The 25,934-nt window shown below is 34.4% G+C and overlaps 1 protein-coding gene across 2 annotated transcripts; it reads left to right on the plus strand.

The window, feature by feature from the left end:
* Positions 1-2,664: 2,664 nt before the first annotated feature.
* Positions 2,665-24,038, plus strand: LOC142523402 (1,4-alpha-glucan-branching enzyme 3, chloroplastic/amyloplastic). Of its 2 annotated transcripts, none has more exons than XM_075627185.1 (22): positions 2,665-3,078; positions 3,279-3,350; positions 3,627-3,691; positions 3,992-4,669; positions 5,550-5,722; positions 5,848-5,937; positions 6,586-6,661; positions 7,979-8,086; positions 8,531-8,621; positions 8,819-8,920; positions 9,303-9,405; positions 17,453-17,590; positions 17,671-17,742; positions 17,905-17,994; positions 18,341-18,418; positions 18,483-18,590; positions 19,017-19,106; positions 21,017-21,121; positions 22,693-22,778; positions 22,906-22,960; positions 23,139-23,183; positions 23,518-24,038. In XM_075627185.1, the coding sequence occupies exons 1-21, from the start codon at positions 2,774-2,776 to the stop codon at positions 23,169-23,171; spliced, it is 2,718 nt and encodes a 905-aa protein (XP_075483300.1). In that variant the 5' UTR covers positions 2,665-2,773; the 3' UTR covers positions 23,172-23,183; positions 23,518-24,038. The 2 variants fall into 2 exon arrangements, with proteins under 2 accessions (XP_075483300.1, XP_075483299.1); XM_075627184.1 differs by having other exon boundaries at positions 23,608-24,038.
* The last annotated feature ends 1,896 nt before the right edge of the window (positions 24,039-25,934 follow it).

Genomic DNA, 25,934 nt, shown 5'->3' on the forward strand with positions numbered 1-25,934 from the left:
AGTATTAAATATGTTGAAAGTCAATTCACTTGGATTTTCCTTATTATTTTCTTTTAACTAAATTAGAGTAGTTGATGCTTTTTACTTAGTGTTGTAATAGCTTTGATGATCATTTTTGTCTCGGTGACTGAAATATGTAGTATTGGTAGTAGTTTTACTTTGTCTTTTTCAGTTTGCATTGATGCACTAATACAATTGTTTGGTTGGTGTTATCTGGTTCTATATTGGATGTTTTCGTGCTGTTTTGTTCAGCCACATGTAGTACAAATATATTTTGAAAGTATAATTGTTTTGATAATGATGTAAGTATTGGCAGCACGCAACTGTAATACTAATATTATTCATCAAAGTTAAGTATGTATCACTTGTTTTCGTGTAGTTTGGTTCAACCAATTTTAGTACCAATATATTATTATGATTGTAGTTGATATAACTAATACAACAAAAAAAACAAGTGCATAAAAACTATTAAGATTGAGATTTCAACCTAACTAAACATCAAAAGCATCTCAATGGGAGATGATTGTCTAAGTCTGTATATGCAACTCTTACGAACTCTATCCAACTGATGTGAAACATCTCAACACACATATCTCATGTTCAAGAATGAACAACTGCAGCGTGAAGACAATAATAAATGGTCTAACTAAGGCATCCAAACACATAACAGTGGGTATATGCTCTGATACCATATCAAAAATCGAAAAATAATTACATTGTATTATTTTCTAATAGCTACATAATATTTATACAACATATTAAACTATTAAAAATAATTTAAATCCTAATCATAACAATCTCTTGACTTAAAACCAAAATATGCACATATATCAATATTATGTATACAATTTTCCAACATAGTTACAATATCTTCAGTTTTTAATATCCAGGTACCGTACGAATTTTTCCCTAACCTTGTCAAGAATTCTCACCTCAATTCAGAATTTTTGGCTGCATTGCATTTATTATTCACGTAATATAAAAATATATTATTCTAGCGTTATGTTTCTCATACTACAAAACACTTCAATAAATACTAATAATTTGTATATCTGATATCAAATATATTAATTTTTGTACTTATTTCGTCATTGATGATTGACATGGTTCAGTTGCATTGGTATAACCACCACTTTCAAGAAAATAAAACTCCCATTTCGACAAGTCCACATTTTTGTACTTATTTCGTCGTATGATTTTAATGAATCGTTCCTTAATTTTGGGTGCGACCAAAACTCCTATTTCGACAATTCCACACTTTGATACTCACTGTCAATGTGAGGAGCGTCTAATTTTTCACAGATCATACCTTATATTTGATCATCAATACCTACCAATCAGTACTTACAATAGTACCTTGGCAACAAAATATTGATCTGTTTAGCTATTTATTTGAAATGTCCATAATTACCACAATGAGAAGGGAATGAGGTGCGGAGAAATGAAACTAATAAAAACAACACAAAAAATTTTGTAAGACGATTTGATGGATCAATTTTGTGAGATCGATATTCTACTTGAGTCATCCATGAAAAATATTAATCTTTATGCTAAAAATTATTTTTTATTGTAAATATGAGCCATGATGACCTGTTTTACGAATAAATATTCGTGAGACCGTCTTATAAAAGATCTATACTAAAAATAAATGCAAGATCAATCGAACATTGAGTGCGCACTTCCAAATTTTAATATTAATTGCGACTCGTACATATTACAAAAGACCCAAACTTCTATAAAGCATGTTATTCAACAACATATCAAAGCTAAAAAGTATACAAAATACCAATACTAACTCTGAATGTATTTCCCAGTTCGGTAAACCATGTATTTTACTTAGCGCTGAGTTTTGACAAAACTTCATTCAACACATTTCTAAACAAATGTTGGAAAACACCATGAACGAGAATCTTTGCTTCTACAACCCTCAACCACATCAATCATTTTTTCCCTTCCATTTATGCAACATAAAACATAAAGTAATCAAAAAAATCACATCAAAATACAAAATATAGAATATAAAACTTTTTCGAAACGTGATATACCATTAAATACAATAATATTAAACATTACTCATAATTCAAAAACAGAAAATACATGCATCATTAAAATTTAAACTTGATTATATTCAGTCTTAATTCATGAAATTTCACCTAGAAGACAACGGAAACTGTTTGGTCAAACCTAGGATACACCCCCACCTTCTTTTCAACCCGGTCTTATCCCAAAAACTAGATGACTCCGATTCGAGTTAAACCCACGAATCTGATATACATGTTATAGAACTGATAACTTAAACATTATAAGATAGGAGAAAATTCGAAAAATAGATAATTTTAGAATGAGCGGAGATAACTCTATTTAAAGAGTTTTTTGTCCTTTGTGAAAACGCGTTTTTTCTGTCTGAATTTTACTCGTCAACTTTGCCAACTGCTGCCTAACAAACGTGTTCAAAATGTTTGTTTCCACCTCATTTAATTTTGTTGACCAAATCATCCAATTAACTTTGCCGACAATTTGATCGAGTTTAGCCATCTTAAACGAAACGAGTTTGATGCGAAGCGGATTTGATTCGAGAATTTTAGGGCAATTTACCTCCAACAATTAACGACCAAAAAATAAAATTGAAAGCCCAATTATTATTATTACGACAATAAATTTATGGAAAATTGGCAGTGAAGAGGTTTTGTTAAACCCCGCGGTCCTTATCCAACAATCCACACTTCAAAACCAAGCCCCTCGCTCGCAGGAACAGCCAGATTTCCGAGTTTCAATGTTTTCCTCGATATACCCAGCTCAAATCTATCCTCTCCCTACGAATTTTTCCTTTCTAAAGAGAAATTTTACCCGAAGCAACAGCGGTGGCCCTGCTGTGCTCCTTTCCAGCCGCAAAACCAACATAAACAAATGCAAATGCTCCGCCACGGATGTCCCTCAGTCGCAGCCCCAACGCTCGCAGAGACCGCGTAAGAAAACCCAGCAGCCAGATACTGATAAAGAAGACGGAATTGACCCTGTTGGATTCCTTGCAAAACAGGGCATTACGAACAGAGAACTCGCCCAATTCCTTCGGGAAAGGTGATTCAAGGCATTGAATATAGATATTTGTTTTTGTTGGAATTTCCCCATTATGGTTTAGTGTGATGGAAGTGAAGATTTAATTATACCTTAATCTGCGTTTAGCTGTAGACTGGTTCCTAGTGTTAAAAGAATATATGATAACTTTTAAGCAACATGATGGCGGATGATTAATGGCTTCCTGTTGAATGAAATTGCAGGCATAAAGCTTTGAAGGACTTAAAAGGCGAAATTTTTAATCGCCATCTTAATCTGAAAGAGCTGGCTTCTGGGTTAGTCTTTTCCCCAATCACCCCTTGAATTTTATATTAGAGGTGCCTTCAGGATTGTATGAATTGAATGCAGCTATGATCCACAATTACTGTAAATAGGTCGGCAGTCATGCTTTATCGTTCAGTATCTTATTCAGAAGTTAGATGTACCTGCAGATGTAAAAAAAAAAGTTGCACTCGGGATCATCTGTCAAGTAGTCTACTTGGGAGTTGGAATGCAATCTTTATTTGTTTCAGTTTGCCTCTTGTCGGAATTTATTGAAGAATGTTTTATAGGTTCGAGATACTGGGCATGCATCGGAATGTTCAGCACCGTGTGGATTACATGGATTGGGCTCCAGGTTTAATATCATTTTCACAAGATAAATTGATTATACAGTATGATATTGACGATTAAGAGTGTTCCCTTGATTTTGAATACGGCAAGTAAAGAATTGACAAAATCTATCAGCGATTTTCCCTTTGTTTGACATATCAAAATAAATCTTGATTTGAGATCAGTAAACTTTGTGTATAGCTTATGTAAAAATGCCGATCAACTCATTTACGGATTTAGCAGCATAAAAGATGATTAAGTGATGCAAAGTGTCATTCTCTATTCATTTTTTGTTCAAAATAATATGTTCAACTTTTGGAACCAGGTGCTCGCTATTGTTCTCTGGTTGGAGATTTCAATGACTGGTCACCGACAGAGAATTGTTCAAGGGAGGGCCATCTTGGCCATGATGATTATGGGTACTGGTTTATAATTCTTGAAGATAAAGTAAGGGACGGAGAAGAGCCAGATGAACTGTATTTTCAACAATACAATTACGTGGATGATTATGATAAAGGTGACAGTGGTGTCACAGCTGAAGAAGTATTTAAGAAAATGAATGACGAGTACTGGGAACCAGGTGAGGATCGCTTTATAAAATCACGCTATGAACTTGCAGCTAAGTTGTATGAGCAAATGTTTGGGCCTAATGGTCCGCAAACAGAAGAGGAACTAGAAGAAATAGCAGATCCACACACTAGATATAAAGCCTGGAAAGAGCAGCACAAAGATGATCCACCAAGCGATATACCAACTTTTGATGTGATTGATGATGGACAAGAACATGATATTTTTGATGTTGTAAGTGATCCTGTTTGGAGAGAGAAATTTCGTGCCAAGAAGCCTCCTATTGCTTATTGGTTAGAGATTCGAAAAGGAAGGAAAGCTTGGTTAGAGAAATATATACCTGGGATCCCTCATGGAAGCAAGTACAGAGTTTATCTCAACACTCCTATGGGACCTTTAGAGCGAATTCCTGCTTGGGCAACATATGTGATCCCAGGTGTCCTTGTTTTTCTTGGAAATTTGTTTTTTGCTTTGCCATTTTATTTCTACATCATCAAACAAGTCTTGGTGCCAAACTAGCAGGTTTAGTTTCCATTTTGCTACTTACTGTTAGAAATGCTCCACCATTTTCTTGTGTTATTTGGAAGAGATAACGTTGTTCTCCAAACCTCCTCGCAAGCTTATTGAGTACTGCTAAGAGTATACAAAGCTAATCCTGCATCTTTTTTATTCTGCTTATTCCTCCTCCTCTTCTTATTTTGGCAGGATTATAGTGAATGAAATAGTGGCTTAAAATGAAAAAAGCTCACGGTACTTGTTTCTCACGATCCTTTTGTTAATACACGTGTACTTGACTAACTTGAGCATGACAAGATTAAGTGAACAACTCTTGAACTTCCTTATGTTACCCACCGATTTATTCTTTGCTAAATAAGAAATATCAAATAATGTGAATAACATTCATACCCAAGCCACAATTTCTTTCCAATTTTTTTATTTTTTCTTGTCTTTGATCTGGAGTTGCTATGACTGATTTGTACTAGCTTTCTCCTCGTAGATTTTTTTGTTGGAAAATATTGGTTGACTTCGTGCCTGTTTTCCTCCAACAAAACCAGGAAATATGATATTTCCATTTGCTCCTCCTCCTTATCTTCTAGAAAATCATTTTACAATGTGTTAAACACAATTACACAAGGAACTTTACATATTTACGAACCCATCAGCTTGTACGAAAAACACAAGCTAATTCTTCTGTCGTAAATGATTTGATGTTTCCAGATGGGTTCTTCTTCCTTGAATCAGTATGTGCTTTATATTTGATTTCTGATTTCGTCTCACAACATTCTCATATCTGAACTCTTGTTTCCAATTTGCAGAAACAAACAGCAATGAAACTTTTGCCGTGCATTGGGAACCACCTCCTGAAAGTGCCTACAGATGGAAACATAAGCATCCCCCAAAGCCAAAGTCGTTGCGTGTATATGAATGTCATGTTGGGATCAGCGGACAGGAGCCCAAAGTTGCTACGTTTTCTGAGTTCACTAAGAATGTAACTCGTTATCGCTTTCAATTTCCTCTAATTTTTCGATTGAATTCATCGTTATGCCATTGGTTTGTGCCCCTTTGTTTAGACTCGAGCAATAAATGCTATTGCGCTTTTCATCACCAATATAGGTCCTACCTCATGTAAAGGAAGCGGGATATAATGTGATCCAATTGATAGGTGTTCTCGAGCACAAGGATTATTTCACCATTGGGTACAGAGTAAGCGAAAATTTAAAATCTGTTACTTTCCGACAACTGAAAATGCATTCCCAATTCCACCTAGCTGAATTTAAATGCGATACTAAACTTTATTGAATGGAATCATTAAGGTACTTTTGATATTTGCTACACGCAAATTTGATGACTTGTTTGATGATTTACTCACTAATTGTTGACTACCTTGCCTTCAATTCATTATCAGTCAAACGCTAATGAGCCATATATTTTCATAAAAACAGGCAGGACTGCTTTTCTGTTTGTTTGGTTTTGTTTCAAGACTTTTGGTGGAAGAGTTCTGAGAAAATATTTTGGAGAAATGTCTTGGGAAAATAAAATATGTGATTGGTTTTGTTTTGGGAAAATGCAGTTGTACCTTAAATGTCAAATCATATACAAAATTATTCGACACATTTTTCAAATTTCAAATATTATATTTAGAGTTATAGTATAATATAATAACAGAGGATTATGTATATTTGAAATCTTCATGACATTTAGTGCTTTTCATGACATCTACTAGTCTTTGATTTAGAGAGGCATGTTTAATTATGCATTTGATGCTCTATATATTTGAAATCTTCATGACATTGTCTTTTGCCATTATTACTTACTGTTATTTACAAGATTTCTCCCTGTGCGTATATGTAGGTGACAAATTTCTATGCCGTGAGTAGCCGTTTTGGTACACCTGACGAGTTCAAGAACTTGGTGGATGAAGCACATGGTTCTTTCATATGCTTTCAAATGACCATAAATTTATTCTTTTACTTGGTCTTTTGCCATCTACACTTCTTTAGTAACTTTTAAACCAACTTAATTTTATTAAGTTAGTTTGGCTTTATTAAGAAAAAATAACACGAAACTTAGTCAGCATTAACAAGTAACACTCTTTGATTTTGCGTCGACTTTGGAATAGATTGCCTGGGTGGTACTTATGCTGTGAGGAAAATATGTCTCAACCTTTTGAATGTGAGTAAGGTGGACATTGAGATGCATGCACAAATTAGAATCTGTGCTTGATTGTGATTTTTCTGATTTTGGATGCTTTTACAATCAAATCTTATGTTGTCTGTGACATCCATCTAGACCACCGCGGTAGGTAATACAAATTTGGGGTATTGGCTCCAATTTCTATGAGAAGCCCTGTTAGCCCAGTTTGTGAGAAGCACTATCACAATCATATTTTGGGTATTTCAGGATTGAGAATAATGCTGTGATAATGACATTAGTTCTTCATTATTGTATCCAAATAGATCTGTTGATAAGCGTCTCTATGAAGTGCCTAGGATGTAGTTGAAATTATTCTTCTCTTCTCGTCTAAATGTGGAATGGCTGAAGTTTTCTGTTGAAACTAGATGTATTTAAAATGTTAGATTGTAAATTGTCAACAAGGAAACAGCAGGGGGATCATCACTCACACTTCTGTGCAGACCCGTCCATCTGCAATTTTTTTAAAAATTTCATGTCATTTTTCTTTTCTTTTTCGAGAGTGCTTGATTATATGTAAAAATGAAAGGATGACAAGCATGGGAGTGTGAAATTATTTCGTCCAGACAAAAATTCATTGTCTATCTATTACTGTTAATGCTTTATCTAGTTTTTTCTTTTCAAAATAACGGTATCATTTAGTTTGATGCATAGGTGATGTGTCTGTAGCATTTTGGATACCACATACATGTTTGGATTCAATTGCCAAGTTTTTTTTAATGACTAGCAGTCCTTAATTCTGGCTATCTTTCAACTGCTTTAAGCTCAATACATGTCCTTTGAAACAAGAGTTGAATGAAATATAAATCCTAATCAAGACAATCCCTAATTGATACATCCAAATCCTGCTAATTCTACTTTCCAATTATGGGAAGTCAACTAAAGAATAATACAATCAGAATATAATTACAATATATTTGATATATCTACAAAATATCTCCAACATCCTTCATTCTTTTGAGAACAACTTTTGATAGCTTAATTGCTATGATATATTTTCTCCACCGCTATTGATTATCTACGCGGTGTTAAATATAGTTCTCCTTGTGTGTAGGGCTTGGCCTGAGTGTTGTTTTGGATATTGTCCACTCATATGCTGCAGCTGACGAAATGGTTGGATTATCATTTTTTGATGGATCAAATGACTGTTACTTTCATTCTGGTAAAAATTCAGACTGATCACCTTTGAGCTAGCACAGGCATTTATTTCAGTTACTATGTTTGTAAATGTTTTTACCTTGTATATGCACCGTGAGACAAGAAATTCATGCAGTTGCTTAAAATGTTACACACGGTGAAGTCCGTATCAATTATCTTCAACGTTGTATTACTGATAGAAATATCAACTCAGTGAATGACATTGCATATAACAGTAAGGGGAAATAACATGTTGAATGAAGATGGATTTTGTCTTGCAACCAAGGTGTTCTTACTACCAAACATAATGATTATTAAGAAAGATGCTTATTATGTATTTTTGTGGCAATTTAAGACCATAGCTGGACATATAACTATAAGACGAAGAAATTAAAGCTCTATCAATATATGCTTGGTCCTGTGTGACTTTTCTAGTAAAGATTTTATTCATTTTTACCAACTTTGACAGGTAAAAGGGGTCATCATAAATTTTGGGGAACAAGAATGTTCAAATATGGAGATCACGACGTATTGCACTTCCTTCTTTCAAATTTGAACTGGTAACTTTTTAAACACTTACCATTTCTTTAAAATTTGAAAGGTTGTTTATGTGCCTCTTACTCTATTATTTTGATTTTTTTAATTGTTGATATCTTTTGAATAAGATTTGATATTCTATTGACAAATGTCATGTGACTGTATGCTTTTTTACCTTGATTTTTCACGGGTCTATTTATTGCTGATGTGAGATATGCAGGTGGATCATGGAGTATCAAATAGATGGTTTCTATTTTCATTCCCTGTCATCAATGATGTATACACACAATGGATTTGCAGCGTTTACCGGTGAAATGGAGGAGTAAGGTTTTTGAATACTTATCAATTTTGTCGAAATATTACTTGCCTGAGCCATATTCAAGTGTAATTTCGGCTGATGATTGATGTAATGCAGTTTATTTTTTTCTATCCTTCAAATTTCAACAAAATATTAAATAAAATCAAGTACATGGTGCCTCGTCCTAAATGTTACAATTTTAATACTCATCTCGTCTTGACAAATATATTGTTCATCTTATAAGATAGTATACAATCACTATTTAGCATTTGAAACTTAACTAGATCAACGAAAAACAATTGTATATTTATGCACATATACGATTGGATGTACTTGTTTTTAGTTTAAAGTCTGCAACTTCTATGTTTTGCAATTTTCTTTTGTGGTGACCTTTTTTCATTTGCAGGTATTGTAATCAATATGTTGACAAGGATGCGTTGTTATATCTCATTTTAGCTAATGAGATATTGCATGTGCTTCATCCTGACATAGTGACCATTGCTGAAGATGTAAGATGTGGTTATACTTGCCTATGAAATCTGAGTATCTTTTCATGTCAAAACGTACTTTCCTTCGATAAATGCGATATTTATTGATAAAACTTCTATTGTCTCTAGCTTAGTATGTAGTTTACGTGATTATAATGCCTTGGTGATGTTTTTCCTTTTAAAGATTGTCATGTCATCATATCTCTTGAGCCGTTATCAATATTATATTGGGTAAATTACATTGACATTTGTGAAACACCCACCACTACTAAACTCTTTGTACCTCAGCAACTTCTTCAATTTTTTTATTTGCTAGTCTTTCCTGTTTACTAAGATTCCAATCAATGTGTCATAACATTGACAAGCTTCGTAGGGTTGGTAAGGACTAAGGAATAGATTAGGTTCTAAACGATGCAAGGGAAAGGAAAAAAAAGGACAACTCTATCTTATAAGGTTTGATGAATGTTAGTGTCCAGAAAGGTCCTCACATCAGTACAACTAAAGAAATAGTTTAAGACATATGATCAAATGAAGTCTTCTTTCTTTATTGCAAAGATTGTTTTGGTAGGAGCAATTTCCTGAACGTACCTTTGCTAGGTTAGGTAGGTACTACCATGACACTACATCAGTTACTTTCCTGACCCCAAGGGAGATTAGGCAACCTAGTCCACTGTGTGACTCATCCTTAAGAGTTAAGAGTATGCCGCTCCACGTGAGGGAGGCCCTCTGCTATTTAATCTATATTTACAGCTTTACTAGTTGGGGCTTTTATTCCTGGAGACGTCTTTTCTTAAAATAAGTTAAAGATATTAACCGTTTATAAAATTCACAAGTTGCACAGTTACATATGTCTTGTTGTAGGTTTCCTGTTATCCAGATGCTATCCGAATTTGTAGACTTCATGAGGATCAGGCATGCTGCGGTTCTGCTTTACAGAAACTTATTGAAACCTTAAGCTTAGTTGCATGGCAAGTTATTCCTGTCAAACTAGGATGTCATGTGTGCTTGGGTTAAGAACTTGCTAATACTAGAACTAACCTGCAAATTGGGATGATATAATTGTAAGAAGATTTGAGAAGGCAATTGCAACAATTTCACCTTGGAGTGTATCGACGAGAAGCTCAATAATACCTATCATGTTTCAAAGTTCTAGTGGATCGCTCATCCACTAACTTTGTAATCTTGATTACTATTATAATAAATCTTAGTTTTCGATCAAAAAAAAAAGTTATAGGAAGTACTGCGTATCTTCAATCGAACTCTAGGTCTTGAAAATTAGATCTATGCCGATCCAATATTATATATTAAAGATTTGACAATGAATGAGGTCTCCACTTCTCCAAGGACTCAAAGACGAGGAGTCTGGTTGAACACCACAAGATCAAGACCTAGATAAATTCTTTTGTTTACAAGGTGCTCAAGAATTTGCTCGCAAAATAGATTAAAAAACTTCAAAAGGAAAAAAATCAGAATCTATTAAATTTTTTTGATAGGAAGCTATATTATATCATTAATTAGAAGCAAATGATTTACATATAGTGGACAAGTGATCTCCACAGATATATTAAAAAAATGATAGGAAACTATATTATATTCATTAATTAGAAGCAAATGATTACAGATAGCGGATAAGTGATCCACACAGAAACAAAGAGAAAAGACAAAAACCCTGCTCAAATCAACATATATATCTCTAATCTATCAAAAATCATCCCACATTATTATATGTAGGTTTAGCATAAATAATGTAATATGGGTTTAAATAGTATCCATTCTAGCTCATAAAACTTGTCCAAAAATATATGCAAAAATAGCGAATTAATAGATAAACTAGTGGGCCAACACTAATAAGGCCTAAACTTATTATTTGTGAAGCGAATCAATCCAATGTTCTGAAAAACGCATGGCGTGGTGAAGCATTGATGCAAGCATTAAGTATCACAAGCTGAAATGTGCTTAATCGGAGCTTAAGCAGATTTTTTTTAAATTTTTTTAAGCAGATTTTTTTTAAATTTTTTTATATAATTTTATTTATCTCACGCGAATCAATAGATAAAATTAGAGGTTTTTTTGGGGTCAATGCTTTATTCAGGGGGAAATGAATGCGCTGAATGAGGAAAGGGTTTATTTGGGGGTAAATAAATGAATCCAAGGACCATTTGTGGGAGAAATTTGAGATTGTGTAAAAACTATTCTGAAATTTTCAATATTTTATTTTATTAAGTAACATATAGAGTTATGGTAATATTAACTTTTACACTAAACACTTTTAGATAGTGTTTGTGAATGCTTAAAAATATGATAATGGGCTTTTTCTTTACAAATGTTTGCAAATTTGTAAAGGAAAATTTCATAATCACTTTTTAAGCATTTATAAACACTTCCTTAATGTAGTCATACATGAGTTAGGCCAATTTTTTTTTGCTTTTGTCAAATCATTGCGGTTTCCCGTGCTCCACGCTTTATCACGCTTAAGCTCTCCTTTTAGTAATGTGGCCATGAGCTCCAATTAAGTCAATTTTTCCTCATTAGATTCTCCCACATTATTTGGTTGGCCCCCAAACTCTTGATGTAGCCCGTTAAGTGTCCTTTTAAATATTGTAGACTTGGATGTTGTAGTTAGACAGTGACTAACAACCAATGGATTCCACACCGACTTATGCTGGCATTTTAAAATGTGACGGCCATGAGCTTTCAAACGATAGTATCAGATGATCAGGCATCTCATATGGTTATTTAATCTATATTGTTAATCAACTTATTCACTCGTATAAATAAAGTTTTTCAAGGATGCTACTAGTATGTTCTATCGAAAGATATCACTTATACAGGTAATTGAGTGCTTATTTTTTTTTTAACTCTTAAAAATAGTACCCATTGCTTGCTGGAAATATTTAATGATCTCAAGGCCATTTGCACGTGCCACAGAAAAGGAGATCCTAAAACTCCATGTCTCATACTACATATAATATTGAAGCAATACAGACTGTTTTTCTTATTATCTTTCAATAACAATATACAGTCCAACTATATATAGTTGATGTGATCTCATCAACTAAGGAAACAGAATAACAAACTAAGGAAACAGAATAACCTAAATCTAATCAAATCTAAATAACTAAGGAAACAGAATAACAAACTAAGTAAACATAATAACCTAAATCTAATCAAATCTAAATAATAAATAAATATTATTCTTCTACACTCCCCCTCAAGCTGGGTTGTATATATTATGCAAACCAAGCTTGAAGTTTAATTCATTGAAAGCCGCTTTTGGAAGTGCTTTGGTGAGAATATCAGCAATCTGTTGTCGTGTTGGAACATAACCGAGTTGAACAATTCCATTGTTCACCTTCTCTGATATGAAGTGCCTATCGATCTCAATATGTTTAGTTCTGTCATGATGGACAGGATTCTTGGCTATACTGATGGCAGCTTGACTGTCACAAAACATCTTTACTTTGTCTTGTGTCTGAACCTTGAGCTCTTTTAACAGCCTGAAGCCACATTCCTTCACAAATTCCTAATGCCAAGGCACGGTACTCTGATTCAGCACTACTGCGAGAAATAATAGCTTGCTTTTTGCTTCTCCACGTCACAAGGTTACCCCAAACATATGAACAATAACCAGTGATTGATCTTCTATCTGTTAGTTCTCCTGCCCAACTAGTATCGGTGTAGATTTCTATATCCCGATTTTTAGACTTTCTAAATAGAAGATCGTGTCCTGGAGTCATCTTCAGGTATTTCAAAATTCGAATCACTGCTTCCATATGATCCTCATTTGGATCATTCATGTGTTGACTTACTACACTGACAGAGTATGCAATGTCAGGTCTAGTATGAGATAGATAGATGACATTACCAACTAGTCTCTGATACCTTCCTTTATCCACAAGGCTGCTGTCCTCACTCCTGATCATCTTCTTATTAGGATCCATAGGCGTGTCAACAAGTTTGCATCCAAGTAAACCTGTTTCACTTAACAAATCTAGTATATATTTTCTCTGGGATATGATAATTCCTTCTTTGGACCGAGCCACTTCCATTCCTAGAAAATACTTCATGTTCCCAAGGTCCTTGATATCAAACTCCGCAGCCAACATATTTTTGAGACTGATAATTTCCTCTGAATCATCTCCTGTCAGTATGATATCATCAACATATACTATAAGAATAGCAATTTTCCCTCCTGGTTTGCTTTTTACGAACAATGTATGATCTGCCTGACACTGGTGATACTCATTAGCGATTACAACCTTAGCAAACCTATCAAACCAAGCTCGTGGTGACTGCTTCAGGCCATACAAGGACTTTTTAAGTTTACATATTAACCTGCTGTTTGACTTGGTTTCCATTTCTGGAGGGATAGTCATATAAACTTCTTCTTCTAAATCCCCATTCAGAAAGGCATTTTTTACATCAAGTTGGTGAAGAGGCCAATCCAGATTCACTGCAAGAGAGAGTAAAGCTCGAACTGTGTTGAGTTTGGCAACTGGAGCAAATGTCTCCTGGTAGTCAATCCCATATGACTGCGTGAAACCTTTGGCCACAAGTCTAGCCTTGAATCTTTCAACACTGCCATTTGCTTTGTATTTTACTGTGAATACCCACTTACAACCAACTGGGTTTTTGCCATGTGGCAGCTCTACAAGAGTCCATGTATTGTTCATTTCTAAAGCCTTAAACTCCTCTTCAACTGCTTTCTTCCATGCTGGAATCCTTAGAGCTTCCTGTACAGAATTAGGCACTTGTATGCTGTCAAGAGTTGAAATAAATGTTCTGTATGCAGGCAGCAATTTCCCATAGGCAACATGCTTCTCAATAGAATGATTAGTGCACCCTCTAACACCTTTCCGGTGGGCGATTGGCTGATCCAAATCATCAATCATATAATCATCATGGGCAGGAGAGTCCGGTGCTGATGATTGAGAATTCTGAGTTGGAATGATGTCCTGTATATGCTCGATGGGTTTTCTCCTTCTATAGACACGTAGTTTGGAGTTGTGAGTGTCGACTTGTGGTTGTTTTAGATCAAGTGGAGCAGTTTCAGTAGTAGGAGTAGCCAAGGTTGGAACTATTTCAGGCCTAGGTATGGACACAGAAGTGGACATTTGTTGGGCTGGTGCTGAAACTATTTCAGGCTCGAGAAGATACACAGGAGCGGGTATTTGTTGGGCTGGTAAATCATTGATATCTAGGAAAGGATCAGAAGTCCGGGTTTCCCCCTGAAAGTCGGATTTGGAGAAGTAGGGCTGATGCTCAAAGAATGTTACATTCATGGTGTTGTATACTCTTCGAGTGATTGGAGAGTAACACTTGTAACCTTTTTGGTTGGAGGAGTATCCAATAAATATACACTTTAGAGATCTTGGATCGAATTTAGTGCGATGATGTTGGTGAATGTGAACAAAGGAAGAACATCCAAAGATTTTGAGTGGTAGATCTGAAGAAAAGGACTGAATGTGAGGATATGCATTGAGAAGTGTCTTACGCGGGGTTTGAAATTTTAAGACCCGGCTTGGCATCCTATTGATGAGGTAAGTTGCAGTAAGAATGGCTTCTCCCCATAAATACTTAGGGACATTGTTGGTGAACATGATAGCACGGGCAACTTCGAGTAAGTGTCTATTTTTCCTTTCCGCCACTCCATTTTGTTGTGGGGTATCCACACAAGAACTTATGTGAATGATACCGTGTTTGGAAAAATAAGATCCAAGGACAGAGTTGAAGTAATCCTTAGCATTATCAGTCTTAAGAACTTTGATCTTGCTCTGGAATTGGGTGGATATCATGGAGTGAAAGGTTTGGAAGATCATGGATGTTTCTGATTTTTCCTTCATGAGAAAGGTCCAAGTAATTCTTGTGTGATCATCTATGAATGTAACAAACCACCTAGCCCTATTAATATTCTTGACGCGTGCGGGTCCTCAGATATCACTATGAATTATAGAGAATAGAGATGAAGGTTTGTATTGTAAGCTTGGATAGATACTTCTTGTATGTTTAGCAAGTTGACAAAATTCACATTGGTAAACGCTTGAACTTTTATCAATGAATAGATGGGGAAACAACTTTCCTATATAATCAAAGTTAGGATGACCAAGGCGAAGATGCCATAACATAACTTGGCTTTCAACAGACGCTAAATTAGAAAAAGACACAGAATTTGGGAAACACTTGACTGAATTTGATGTAGGACCAAGGCCCGGTGAGTGAACTTGTCTACTGAGGAGATTATTTCCTTTGAGCAAATACAGGCCATCATGCATCTCAGCACTGCCAATCACCTTCCCCGAATCCACTGCCTGAAAATCACAAAGATTGGAATAGAACTTAGTTACACAGTTAAGATCCCGCGTAAGTTGGCTGATAGAAATCAAATTACAATTCAATTTTTGAACATAAAGAACATAAGAAAGTTGAAGGTCCTTTGTCAATTGAATTGATCCTATTCCTGCCACAGGTGATAAAGAGCCATCAGCTATTTGGACTCCAGAATTATTCGTGCATGGCTGATAATTTTTTTAGGAGGCTGGAGTCTCCAGTCATGTGATCTGAGGCCCCTGAGTCGATTATCCATGGCTGCAAGGATTTATTTTTGACAATATGAGCGTAGGACATGATACCTTGGTATGCAAGAAGCACCGTGTGTGACTCGGCAGGTGCGTGGGATAGTTGTCCGGGGCTCAATGTTTGGTTTAGCATTTTCTGCAGTGCCTCTATTTGCTCTCTAGTGAAAGGACTACCCTCGGTACTAATCTCTATGGTGGTGGCATTATTTGCACGGGTTTCTCTCTCAACCCGAGTGTTGGATGGCTTCCAATCTACTGGTTTGCCGTGTAATTTCCAGCAAGTAGCCTTGACATGACCCGGTTTCTTGCAATGGTCACACCAGGGCCGTCCCTTGCCAGACCTATTGGGTTGAGAGGAATTGTGGGTGAATAAAGCCGAGCTTTCCACTGCGGATTTACTTTCTGTTAACATCAACATTTTCCTACTTTCCTCTCTCCTAACTTCTGCAAAGGCCTCTCTAAGGTTAGGAAATGGCTTGATTCCCATGACTCTCTCCCTGACTTCATCTAGGTCTCTATTTAGGCCAAGGAGAAATCGAACTGTCCTTTTCTGCTCAACAATCTTCTTATACAGTGGAGAATCATCAACACACTTCCAAGAATATACTTCGTATAGGTCTAGTTGCAGCCAGTAGCGTGTGAGAGTGTTATAGTATTGAGTAACGCTCATATCCCCTTGTTTAAGATCATACAGTCTCGTCTCAACCTCAAGTAGTTCAGAGGTACTTTCTGTGCTTGAATATGTTTCAAGTGCCGCTTCCCATATGTCCTTGGCTGTTTTGTGAAGTAGGAAACTGTCTCCAACTTCAGTAGTCATGGAATTTATCAGCCGAGACATAACAAGGTGATCATCAATCTTCCAAGATCGATGTTTGGGATCCGTAGTCTGCGGAGCCGCAAATTCACCCGTGAGATGTCCATCTTTCCCTCTACCGCAAATATACATGAACACAGATTGTGACCATTGAAGATAATTCTGACCATGGAGTTTGTGGTTTGTAACAATATTAGAGGAGAAGTCAGGGATGGAGGAGATTGGGGAATTGACTTCAGAGGAAGTGACTTCCGAGGAAGATGCATTTGATGTCATGCCGTAGTTAGTGCCGTATTTATTCATGCGTATGGCTGAACGACTAAGGACGAAGAAGGGATGAGGGCTGCCATACTAATAAGAATGAAAAGAGGCGGCTATGGACGGCTTCTGGCGGACGAATAAGAAAAGAGGCGGCTAGGGTACTGAGATCGGCTCTGATACCATGAAGCAATACAGACTGTTTTTCTTATTATCTTTCAATAACAATATACAGTCCAACTATATATAGTTGATGTGATCCCATCAACTAAGGAAACAGAATAACAAACTAAGGAAACAGAATAACCTAAATCTAATCAAATCTAAATAATAAATAAATATTATTCTTGTACACATATTTTTGGCTTCAATTGTTTTTACGCAATTCCTTTGTGGTAACTTGTTAGCTTTACCTGCTTAGGCAACACTTTATCCTGGGCTTTGCGAGTCAACTTCTCAAGGTGGACTAGGATTTGATTATTTTGTTAATCTATCTGCATCGGAGATGTGGTTGTCACTCCTCGAGAAAGTTCCTGACAACGAATGGAGTATGAGTAAGGTTGCTTCAGTCAACATATGAAGATTTATTTTCTCCATCTACAACGTTGAAACTATATTTTGTTGCTTATTATTGTGTAGCTTGTGAACACATTGATTGGCAATAGAAACACTGTCAGCAAGATGCTTCTGTATGCCGAAAATCACAACCAGGTGATCTAAATGATCAAACATATCCACCTCTCTCTCTCTCACACACGCACACACTCAAACAAATGCATAAATCCCATCTTGTTACACCCATAAATTTTCCTCTTTTCTTGGAACTCAAGTAGTTGCTCAATCATTTTAATCAACACATTCATTGACCACCAGTCTATTTCTGGTGGCCGTTCATTTGCAGAAATACTTTTTGGATCAGCTAACACGGAAGAGTCAATTCTTAGAGGTTTGTCATTGCACAAGGTACTCGTGATTATCGTTTGTTGTATCATATGAATTGAAGCCTCATATTTGCATCTACTAGCCCTTTTTTGAATGCCTTGATGTCCATCTACTTTTACAATTTTCTGAGTCGAGAGGAAGCTGAATACAGAAAATAGCTTATATTTTTTTGAAGAACTTCTGCATGTTATACCACCTGGGTTTCTAATTGTCATGGTGCATTTTTTTAAGTTAATTAAAATAATCAATGTCAAGAAGGGTTGTTTCACTTCCATTACATCTATCTCGACTCCATTTAGTTACTATTCAGCTACTTTTCTATGTATATGGTAAATGCCGTATTTATCATGATTTTTTTGTCATCCAGATGATCAGATTAATTACCTTCACAATTGGTGGTCCAGCATACCTAAATTTTATGGGCAATGAATTCGGACATCCAAAGGTGAATTGTGTTTGTGGTACATTTATGTGATGTGAATTTCAAAATCTAATTTTTTCTATTTCAGAGGGTCGAGTTTCCAATGACAAGCAACAATTATTCCTACTCACTGGCTAATCGGTGCTGGGATCTTTTGGCGGATGAAATTCACAAAAAAATGTTTGCATTTGATAAGGTGAGTTGGAAATAAGTTATTATGATATTCAATTTATTTAACATCCTTTTATGTGATTTTTATAACCGTGTCCCAATTTGAAGTTTTCTTCAGCAAATGATTAGGGCCATTAATTGGTTGGATTTAGACCAAATTCAAATTCGGATCGAATTAGTTTATGTTGATATTCAGAAGCTCCTTGCTGCATGTCCGAGAGTAATTGTGGGGAGATATTATTCTACATTAGCTATGACTAATTATTTACGAGTACCCTATTTGGTTTTGCCTGGTTCCATTTGATAAAATTTCATTTGGGATATCAACACCTGCTTATGTTCATGCTTTTATTGTTTAATGAATGAAAGAGATGGAGTTTCTGGGATCTTAAAGTATCAGGTTAGCTGATCCATTATTAACCTGTGAGATTCTTGTGCGTTCTCCTTTTAGGATATGATGAAACTGGATGCCAATGAAAGAATACTTTTAAGAGGTTCAAGGGGCCTTCCCAATGTCCATCATGTCAATGACACTACCATGGTAAAAAAACATTCTGGTTTTAATGCATATGATTCTTTTGTTTGTTTCTGGCGCTCTCCAGCCAATGTAAATTCATGAAGACGAACTGATAATGTTTTTTGTCATATAATTAGAGGGTTTATGTATGTACGCATCAAGTTTCTTGAATTCTTCCTCTAGTTTCTCTCCAAGTGTGCTAAGAGTATCCTTTTTAACGGAATAATCCAAAAAAAAAAAAAAAACATGTATCCAACATATGAAAACATATTCTCACCTCTAATTATTTTTTCTTTTCGGTTTCCTTTGTCAAATTATTTCAAATATATCATGCTCTACGGATAAGAGTCTCTTTGTGGCTTGACTATAGTATCTATTGTCTATAGTATCTATTGTCATTATATGAACTAGCATACTGAATGTAGGCCTTACAGACATATTAAGCGATAATTTATAGACTACTCGGTTATTTTTAGCCATCCAATGCTTCGTCAAATTATTGGGATATGATCATTCTGGTTTTTTGATTAAATCAGCAGAAAAGACAAAGGGAGGGACAAAATTGTCAGTTTCTGATATTATTCCTTCTTGATTATGTAATTTTTCACGAATTGTTGTTTGGCTTTCTGAAAAAGTGGGTGCCCTGATTTTCCATAAAGCAGGCAGCACTACTACTGTACTGTCTTGGGCTTCCCCACTAAACTGTACCGCATGAGTTTCCAGAATGCAAGTAATCCTTTATATCTTATTGTCATCATAAACTATTGTTTCGTTGGTAAATGGCCACATTAGAATTAACTCTAATTTTACCATCTTGTATATGGGTGACTTCAGATCATGAAACTGAAATATGATCTTGAATTGTGTTATTTTGTAGTATTAGTGACTTATTCTTTACCGTTATTTATTATTGAGTAAATAAATAATAAAATATGAAAACAAAAACACTAGGACTTTAATGTAGTTTGGTCAAAAGACCCACACCTAGATATCAAGTAAAATCCACTAAATTTCAAAAGTTGCAATCATACAAATATTTAAACAATATAAAAGACTCTCTCTTTTTATATGACACTTTTATGATGAACACGTTTAGTAGACGTCACTTGGTGAACACCACTAAACTTTGGCCTTGTTCCAATCTAACTCCCTTCGACACCGCGACTCATTCTCACCAAGAACAATTATTTCCTCTCCTTTGCAGTAATTCACAAAGCTTCGGTGGTACGTGCACCAACAACAATTGAAAATCTCAAAATCAGAATGAAAATGGTGGTACTAACATAACCTTGTTACATCTTGTTCCGGCACAGAATGAATTGTTTAACTTTTACTCCTTATTTTCGCACACAACCCAACTAACAAGTTCACAACATAATATACACACTATTCACGCCTGTATCTTCAATAAAATCTCGTCAATAATTTTATCTTTTATCAAATATGGAATTTAAAGATTAACACCAATGAACTTACTCACTTTTCCATTAACCATTCATTAACCTAATCTAAACAACCACGTATACCTTTTTCTAAAATATGGGATATACGATTCAAGATAATCATCGTCAAATCTCAAGATAAAGAATAGATACATAGGATATTTATATATTTCACACTATAAGGCATATATTCTCAACAAAATTGAACTCAAGAGAAACAAATCTCAATCTTAGAAGATATAAACAAAAGCACCAGAATATCCACAAAAGAAAATAAGGAAACTAACCAACTTTCAAAACAAGCCAATAATAACATACGTCCAATTATGATGATCCTTTGGGGAATCAACGTTGCCACAATTGACCTGTTTTCGTGTTCTCATATGGCCGTTATTAAGTGTATTTTTATTATTTGATAGATATGGCTTTAAGAATCATATTACATTTTTATCTCAAATGCATTTATACCTGACACACCTCCTTGTGTTCTAGGTGATATCTTATTTACGAGGTCCTTTTCTCTTAGTCTTCAACTTCCATCCCATAAATTCTTATGACAGATACAATGTAGGTGTTGAAGAAGCCGGCGAGTATCAAGTAAGTGACGCTGCAGTTTAGTCTGATTATTCTTACCCGCACTAATAAGTTTCAGTTTAAATTTGTTCTCTATTTTCGTTGATATTATCACCATTTAATGGACTAAAATAATGTTTAATATACAAACTATTGATTGATTAGTTATTGCAAATGGTGTAATTGGTGCAAATTTATTTCTATTTTGAATTGATATTTTTTTAGTGAACAAACTATTGTTTAATTGTCGAACAATATATAGAACTATTATATTAGCTCAATCAATACATCGACCCAAAATTTGTATGAAAATTGTTTAATTAATTATTTTATCCTCGCATGCTAGAGTGAAAATTGGCACATTGTAAATTTTGTAGTTGTCTTTATTTCAATTTCAAATAATAAAAAAAGCATAAAATATGTACATAAAGTACAAATATACTTTAGTGGGATGTTAGTCCTTGTGATTTTCAAATGTTAAGTCTCCTTAAATAATGTAAACTGCGAGTGAATGTAATTTACACATACAAATATGTAAAGCTTATAGAACAAATAGTTAACATTTGTGTAATTTTTTAGCTAAAGATTTTATGGCTACAGAAAGATTACATGTATATGATGAGTATATGTTTGAGAGTACTTTTTGAAAGATTTTTGGAAATCGTGTTGAAAGGAAATTTTGCAAGTTGCTTGAATCTTTTTATTTGAATAGTGTTTGGTTCAGCTTATATAGTCAATAAGAAAATTTAAAATTTGCTGGCAGGATGCATATTTAATAATGCCGATGAAGCAATAGTGAGAGAATTTTTATGAACATTAATGAAAGTTGGAGTGGATAAATCTCCATTCTCTTTTTCAAATATACACAGATTAAATTTCTGAACGGCAATCCTACCATTCGTAGCATAGGCTGTAAGCAAGCACACAAGGCAGTTATTGTGATAGCTTATAATTAATTGCTGAAAGAAATGGGGAATAGAGGGATCAGCACGTGCAACGTCACACTCACCCTCCGCACACATTGATAAGAAAGACCTGCATGAAACATAAATTAATAGTAATTTATGGAATTATTATGCCTCATTAACATTTTTCTCTTCCTCTAAATTTGTACCAAAAATTTCCGATGAGGCAATATAATTTGGCATAATATCGCCAATCATTGGAAATAAAACATTCCACCTTTGATGCACCAAGAAGAAATAAGTCAATGTATTTAAACACTCTAAAATTGATCTAGGAAAGAGGGAGAAACTGGACTAGTTAATTGTGGGCTATGCCAACAAAATCTGTACCTAAATTTTCTTGGGAATTGTTTTCTTTATGACGACATAATATTTTAGTGGAGAATTTCAAAGATGTGCGATGTTTTGTTAACACCAAAGTATAACCCGATGAGCTGTTGCCTGTTTCATCTCTTTACTGGTTAGCTCCATGCCAGAAATGAACTGGGTATGCTGGTCGTCCTTGTTTTAATTTCCGGTCCTCAAACTGTTCATTATTTGAAAATGTCCATCTCTGCTGATCTTGCCAATAACTGGAAGTCAGTTTATGTTAGCGACATGGTTATGATAATTTATGAATAACTTGAACAGGTAATACTCAATACCGATGAAAAGATTTATGGTGGCCAAGGATTGATTCATCTGGATCGATATACTCAAAGAACCATAAGCAGAAGGTAAGTCACGGCTTGTTTTGTCTCATATCTGCCTTCCTTCACTTTGGAGTCACGTGTTGAATGCCGCATGTTTGCTGCATCTAATCTGTCTTTTTATCGATGCTTTGCAATTGAATTGTCCTTACAGAACTGATGGCGCCAGATTTTGCTTGGAAGTACCACTGCCAAGTAGAACTGCGCAGGTCAGTGCTCTTGTGAGATATTGATAATTGATCTCTTTCCTTTTTGAAAGACACAGAGAAACTTCTTATTCAAAAAGATAACAGTGAATATTATACGTGCATCTGATACATAATGATTTGAGGATTGTTCTATCTTGTTCCCACTAAGTAAAATATTGCATACTTTTCCCTTATGCAGGTCTACAAGTTGGCGCGTATTCTTAGAGTGTAAGCCCATGAGAAGGTACTGCACTTTAATTTCATCTGATGATCAAATGTTAAAAAATGGGTCGCAGCAATTCTTTTCAATTATTCTTCTGCGACTTCCTTCTTTTTTCAACATCCAAACAACTGTGAAGCATGATGCTAAAGAAAACTTCGCTATCATGGTCATTAAATTTCAATGACTTGAGCACCAAATCGTTTGCTTTTAGATCTGACCATCAATGACAAGTTGCCTGGTTTTGAATTGCTATTTGAATCACTGCAAGAAATCTCGGGAAGTTGAAGTACAGGTTTAGAAGTAGATCCCTATCTAATATCTAACTTGATTGAACTGTTTACATAAATTATGTCAGAAAAGGGATGCTAACATGCAAGAATATGCTAAGATCAGGATTCAGATATCTTGTCAGCTCTTCTGATTTCTTGTCTCCTTTTGTTTCCAGATATCAGGTGATTGGTTGTTACATCTGGGTGTAGTAAAACACCAGCATTTTTTTAACTCGACTCCTTGTCTTACATTTACTACCGTACTTCTCATCTATCACCCGGTGGCCAGATGTCATGGTGAACTTTCGGTTTATAAGATCAAATTATAGGAGCCAAATAACTACATATAATCCATATTAATTTGAAGTATATGTAAGGGTGGCCATCTGTATCTTTAATAGCCTCGTGTTATCTGATTTTGGCACGTGCCACTCGTTTGAGCATTTGCACAATGATTCATACGGATGGAATGAGAGGATTTTTTACTTGAAACTGGGAAGGTCCCGATATTATCGAGGATGAAAACTTGTATTTTTGTAGTCGAACCAAATTTATTTTTTTATGCAAAAAGATGAAATTTTTTCCAAACACAAAGATGGCATAAAAATCAGCACTAACAACGGACAAGCTATAAATTAAGGTATTTATGAGTGAAAGTGACCATAGGATTACTGATTTGTCATTCAGAAACTATTAGATAATGTATAGGATTAATTGTATCAACGACGTTTCCCATCACCATTTTCAAATTTAGCATGGAAGACAAAGTCTTTCCCAACCTTTTCTTCTCTCTCTCGACATCAACTTTTCATCAAACTTCGAAGTTTCAGTTTTCCGATTAATTATAGAAACGGAATCTGTGATCGAGAATCTCAAATTTGTGTTATTTTATTTTATTACTAAGAAAGAATAAAGCTACTCTGTGATCTTGTTTTCTTCTTTCGCGATCTTTATTCACCAAAATTTTCACTTCTGGTTCCGAATCTCGACACCATAAGTTCATACTCACAATCTGCACTCAGTGCTCAAAATAATTTTTAAAAAATAAATTAATAAAATAATAATTACCATGTAAATATAAAAAATATTAATCGTTATTATATTTGTACATATATTAACAAAATATGGTTATAAAAAATATTTTTAATTCATGATTTTCAAATAAATAACCTAAAAACAGGAAGCAACAATGTACAATTTATTCAATGATCCATATATAATATGCTTCACGACAATCAAGTTGCCAAAAAAAATACAAAACAATAATATTTCAATCCAATTAGTAATAATATAAAAAATAGAGAAACAAAATATATATAAAATAATAATAATAATTTATTAAATTATTTATAATGTTGGCCTTTTTAAGCTGTGAAACATATTTCTTTAAGTTAACAGTGAAAGTTTACTCAATCTCCTTTTTAATATACTAATGATGGAGTAAATGCGATGCTTTGTAGAACGAAAGGGTTTGCATCTATATGTCAAAGGAAAAGTTTCTGGTATTTGTAAAACAATCTTTTGATATAAATGAGAATTGCTGATTTGAAATTTGCGTAATTTGAGAAAAATATTGAATTTTCTTTTTTAAAAAGGAAGATTAAGAATTAAGAAACATGAATAAGAGTATGTCTCTCGTGAGACGGTCTCACGATTCTTTATATGTGAGACGTGTCAACTCTACCGATATTCACAATAAAAAATAATACTCTTAGCATAAAAACTCATACTTTTTCATAGACAACCCAAATAAGAGATCCGTCTCACAAAATACGACCCGTGATACACAAGTTTTTGTCCATGAAGAGTACGAAGGGTAATAAGTTAATAAACTGTTTTTGTAAATTTTACATCTTTTCCTTTTAACAACAATAGAAATAAGAGTAGGTCTTTTGTGAGACGCTCTCACGAATTTTTATCTGTGAGACGGGTCCTAACGATATTCACAATAAAAAGTAAAAAAAATTCATGGATGACCCAAATAAGATATTCGTCTCAGAAAATATGACTCGTGATACCGTCTCACACAAGTTTTTGCATAGAAAATAAATATGTAATTTTCTATATTCGATATGTAATTTTATGTTGATATCACATTGACAGACCAAATTAGTCGGCATAGGTTTCTAAAATTCATTATAGATTAATAATTATGGAATTAGAGGTAAGAAAATTGAGGCTAATTAATTTATGATTTGTATTGTGCCTTTATCATTTTATTTTTATTTATTGTTCTCATTTTTAAAAATATTATTATAATAAAGAATGATTTATTTTAAGTAATTAATAAAAGAATAATTAGATTATTTATAAAAAGAGGAGATTTTGTGAATATAATTAGGATTGGCTTTGTTGAATATAAGAATGTAATTTCAAACTAAAGTAATTAAATTTATATAAAAAAGTTAAAGTAATTAAATTTATATAATTTTATTTTTTAATTTGTGGTGAATAAATGTACATTATGTTTATCCGGGAATTCTAGAGAGAGAAAGATTTATAT

This window comes from Primulina tabacum, chromosome 13 (genome assembly GCF_025594145.1).
Source record: "Primulina tabacum isolate GXHZ01 chromosome 13, ASM2559414v2, whole genome shotgun sequence".
Classification (NCBI taxonomy): Eukaryota; Viridiplantae; Streptophyta; class Magnoliopsida; order Lamiales; family Gesneriaceae; genus Primulina; species Primulina tabacum.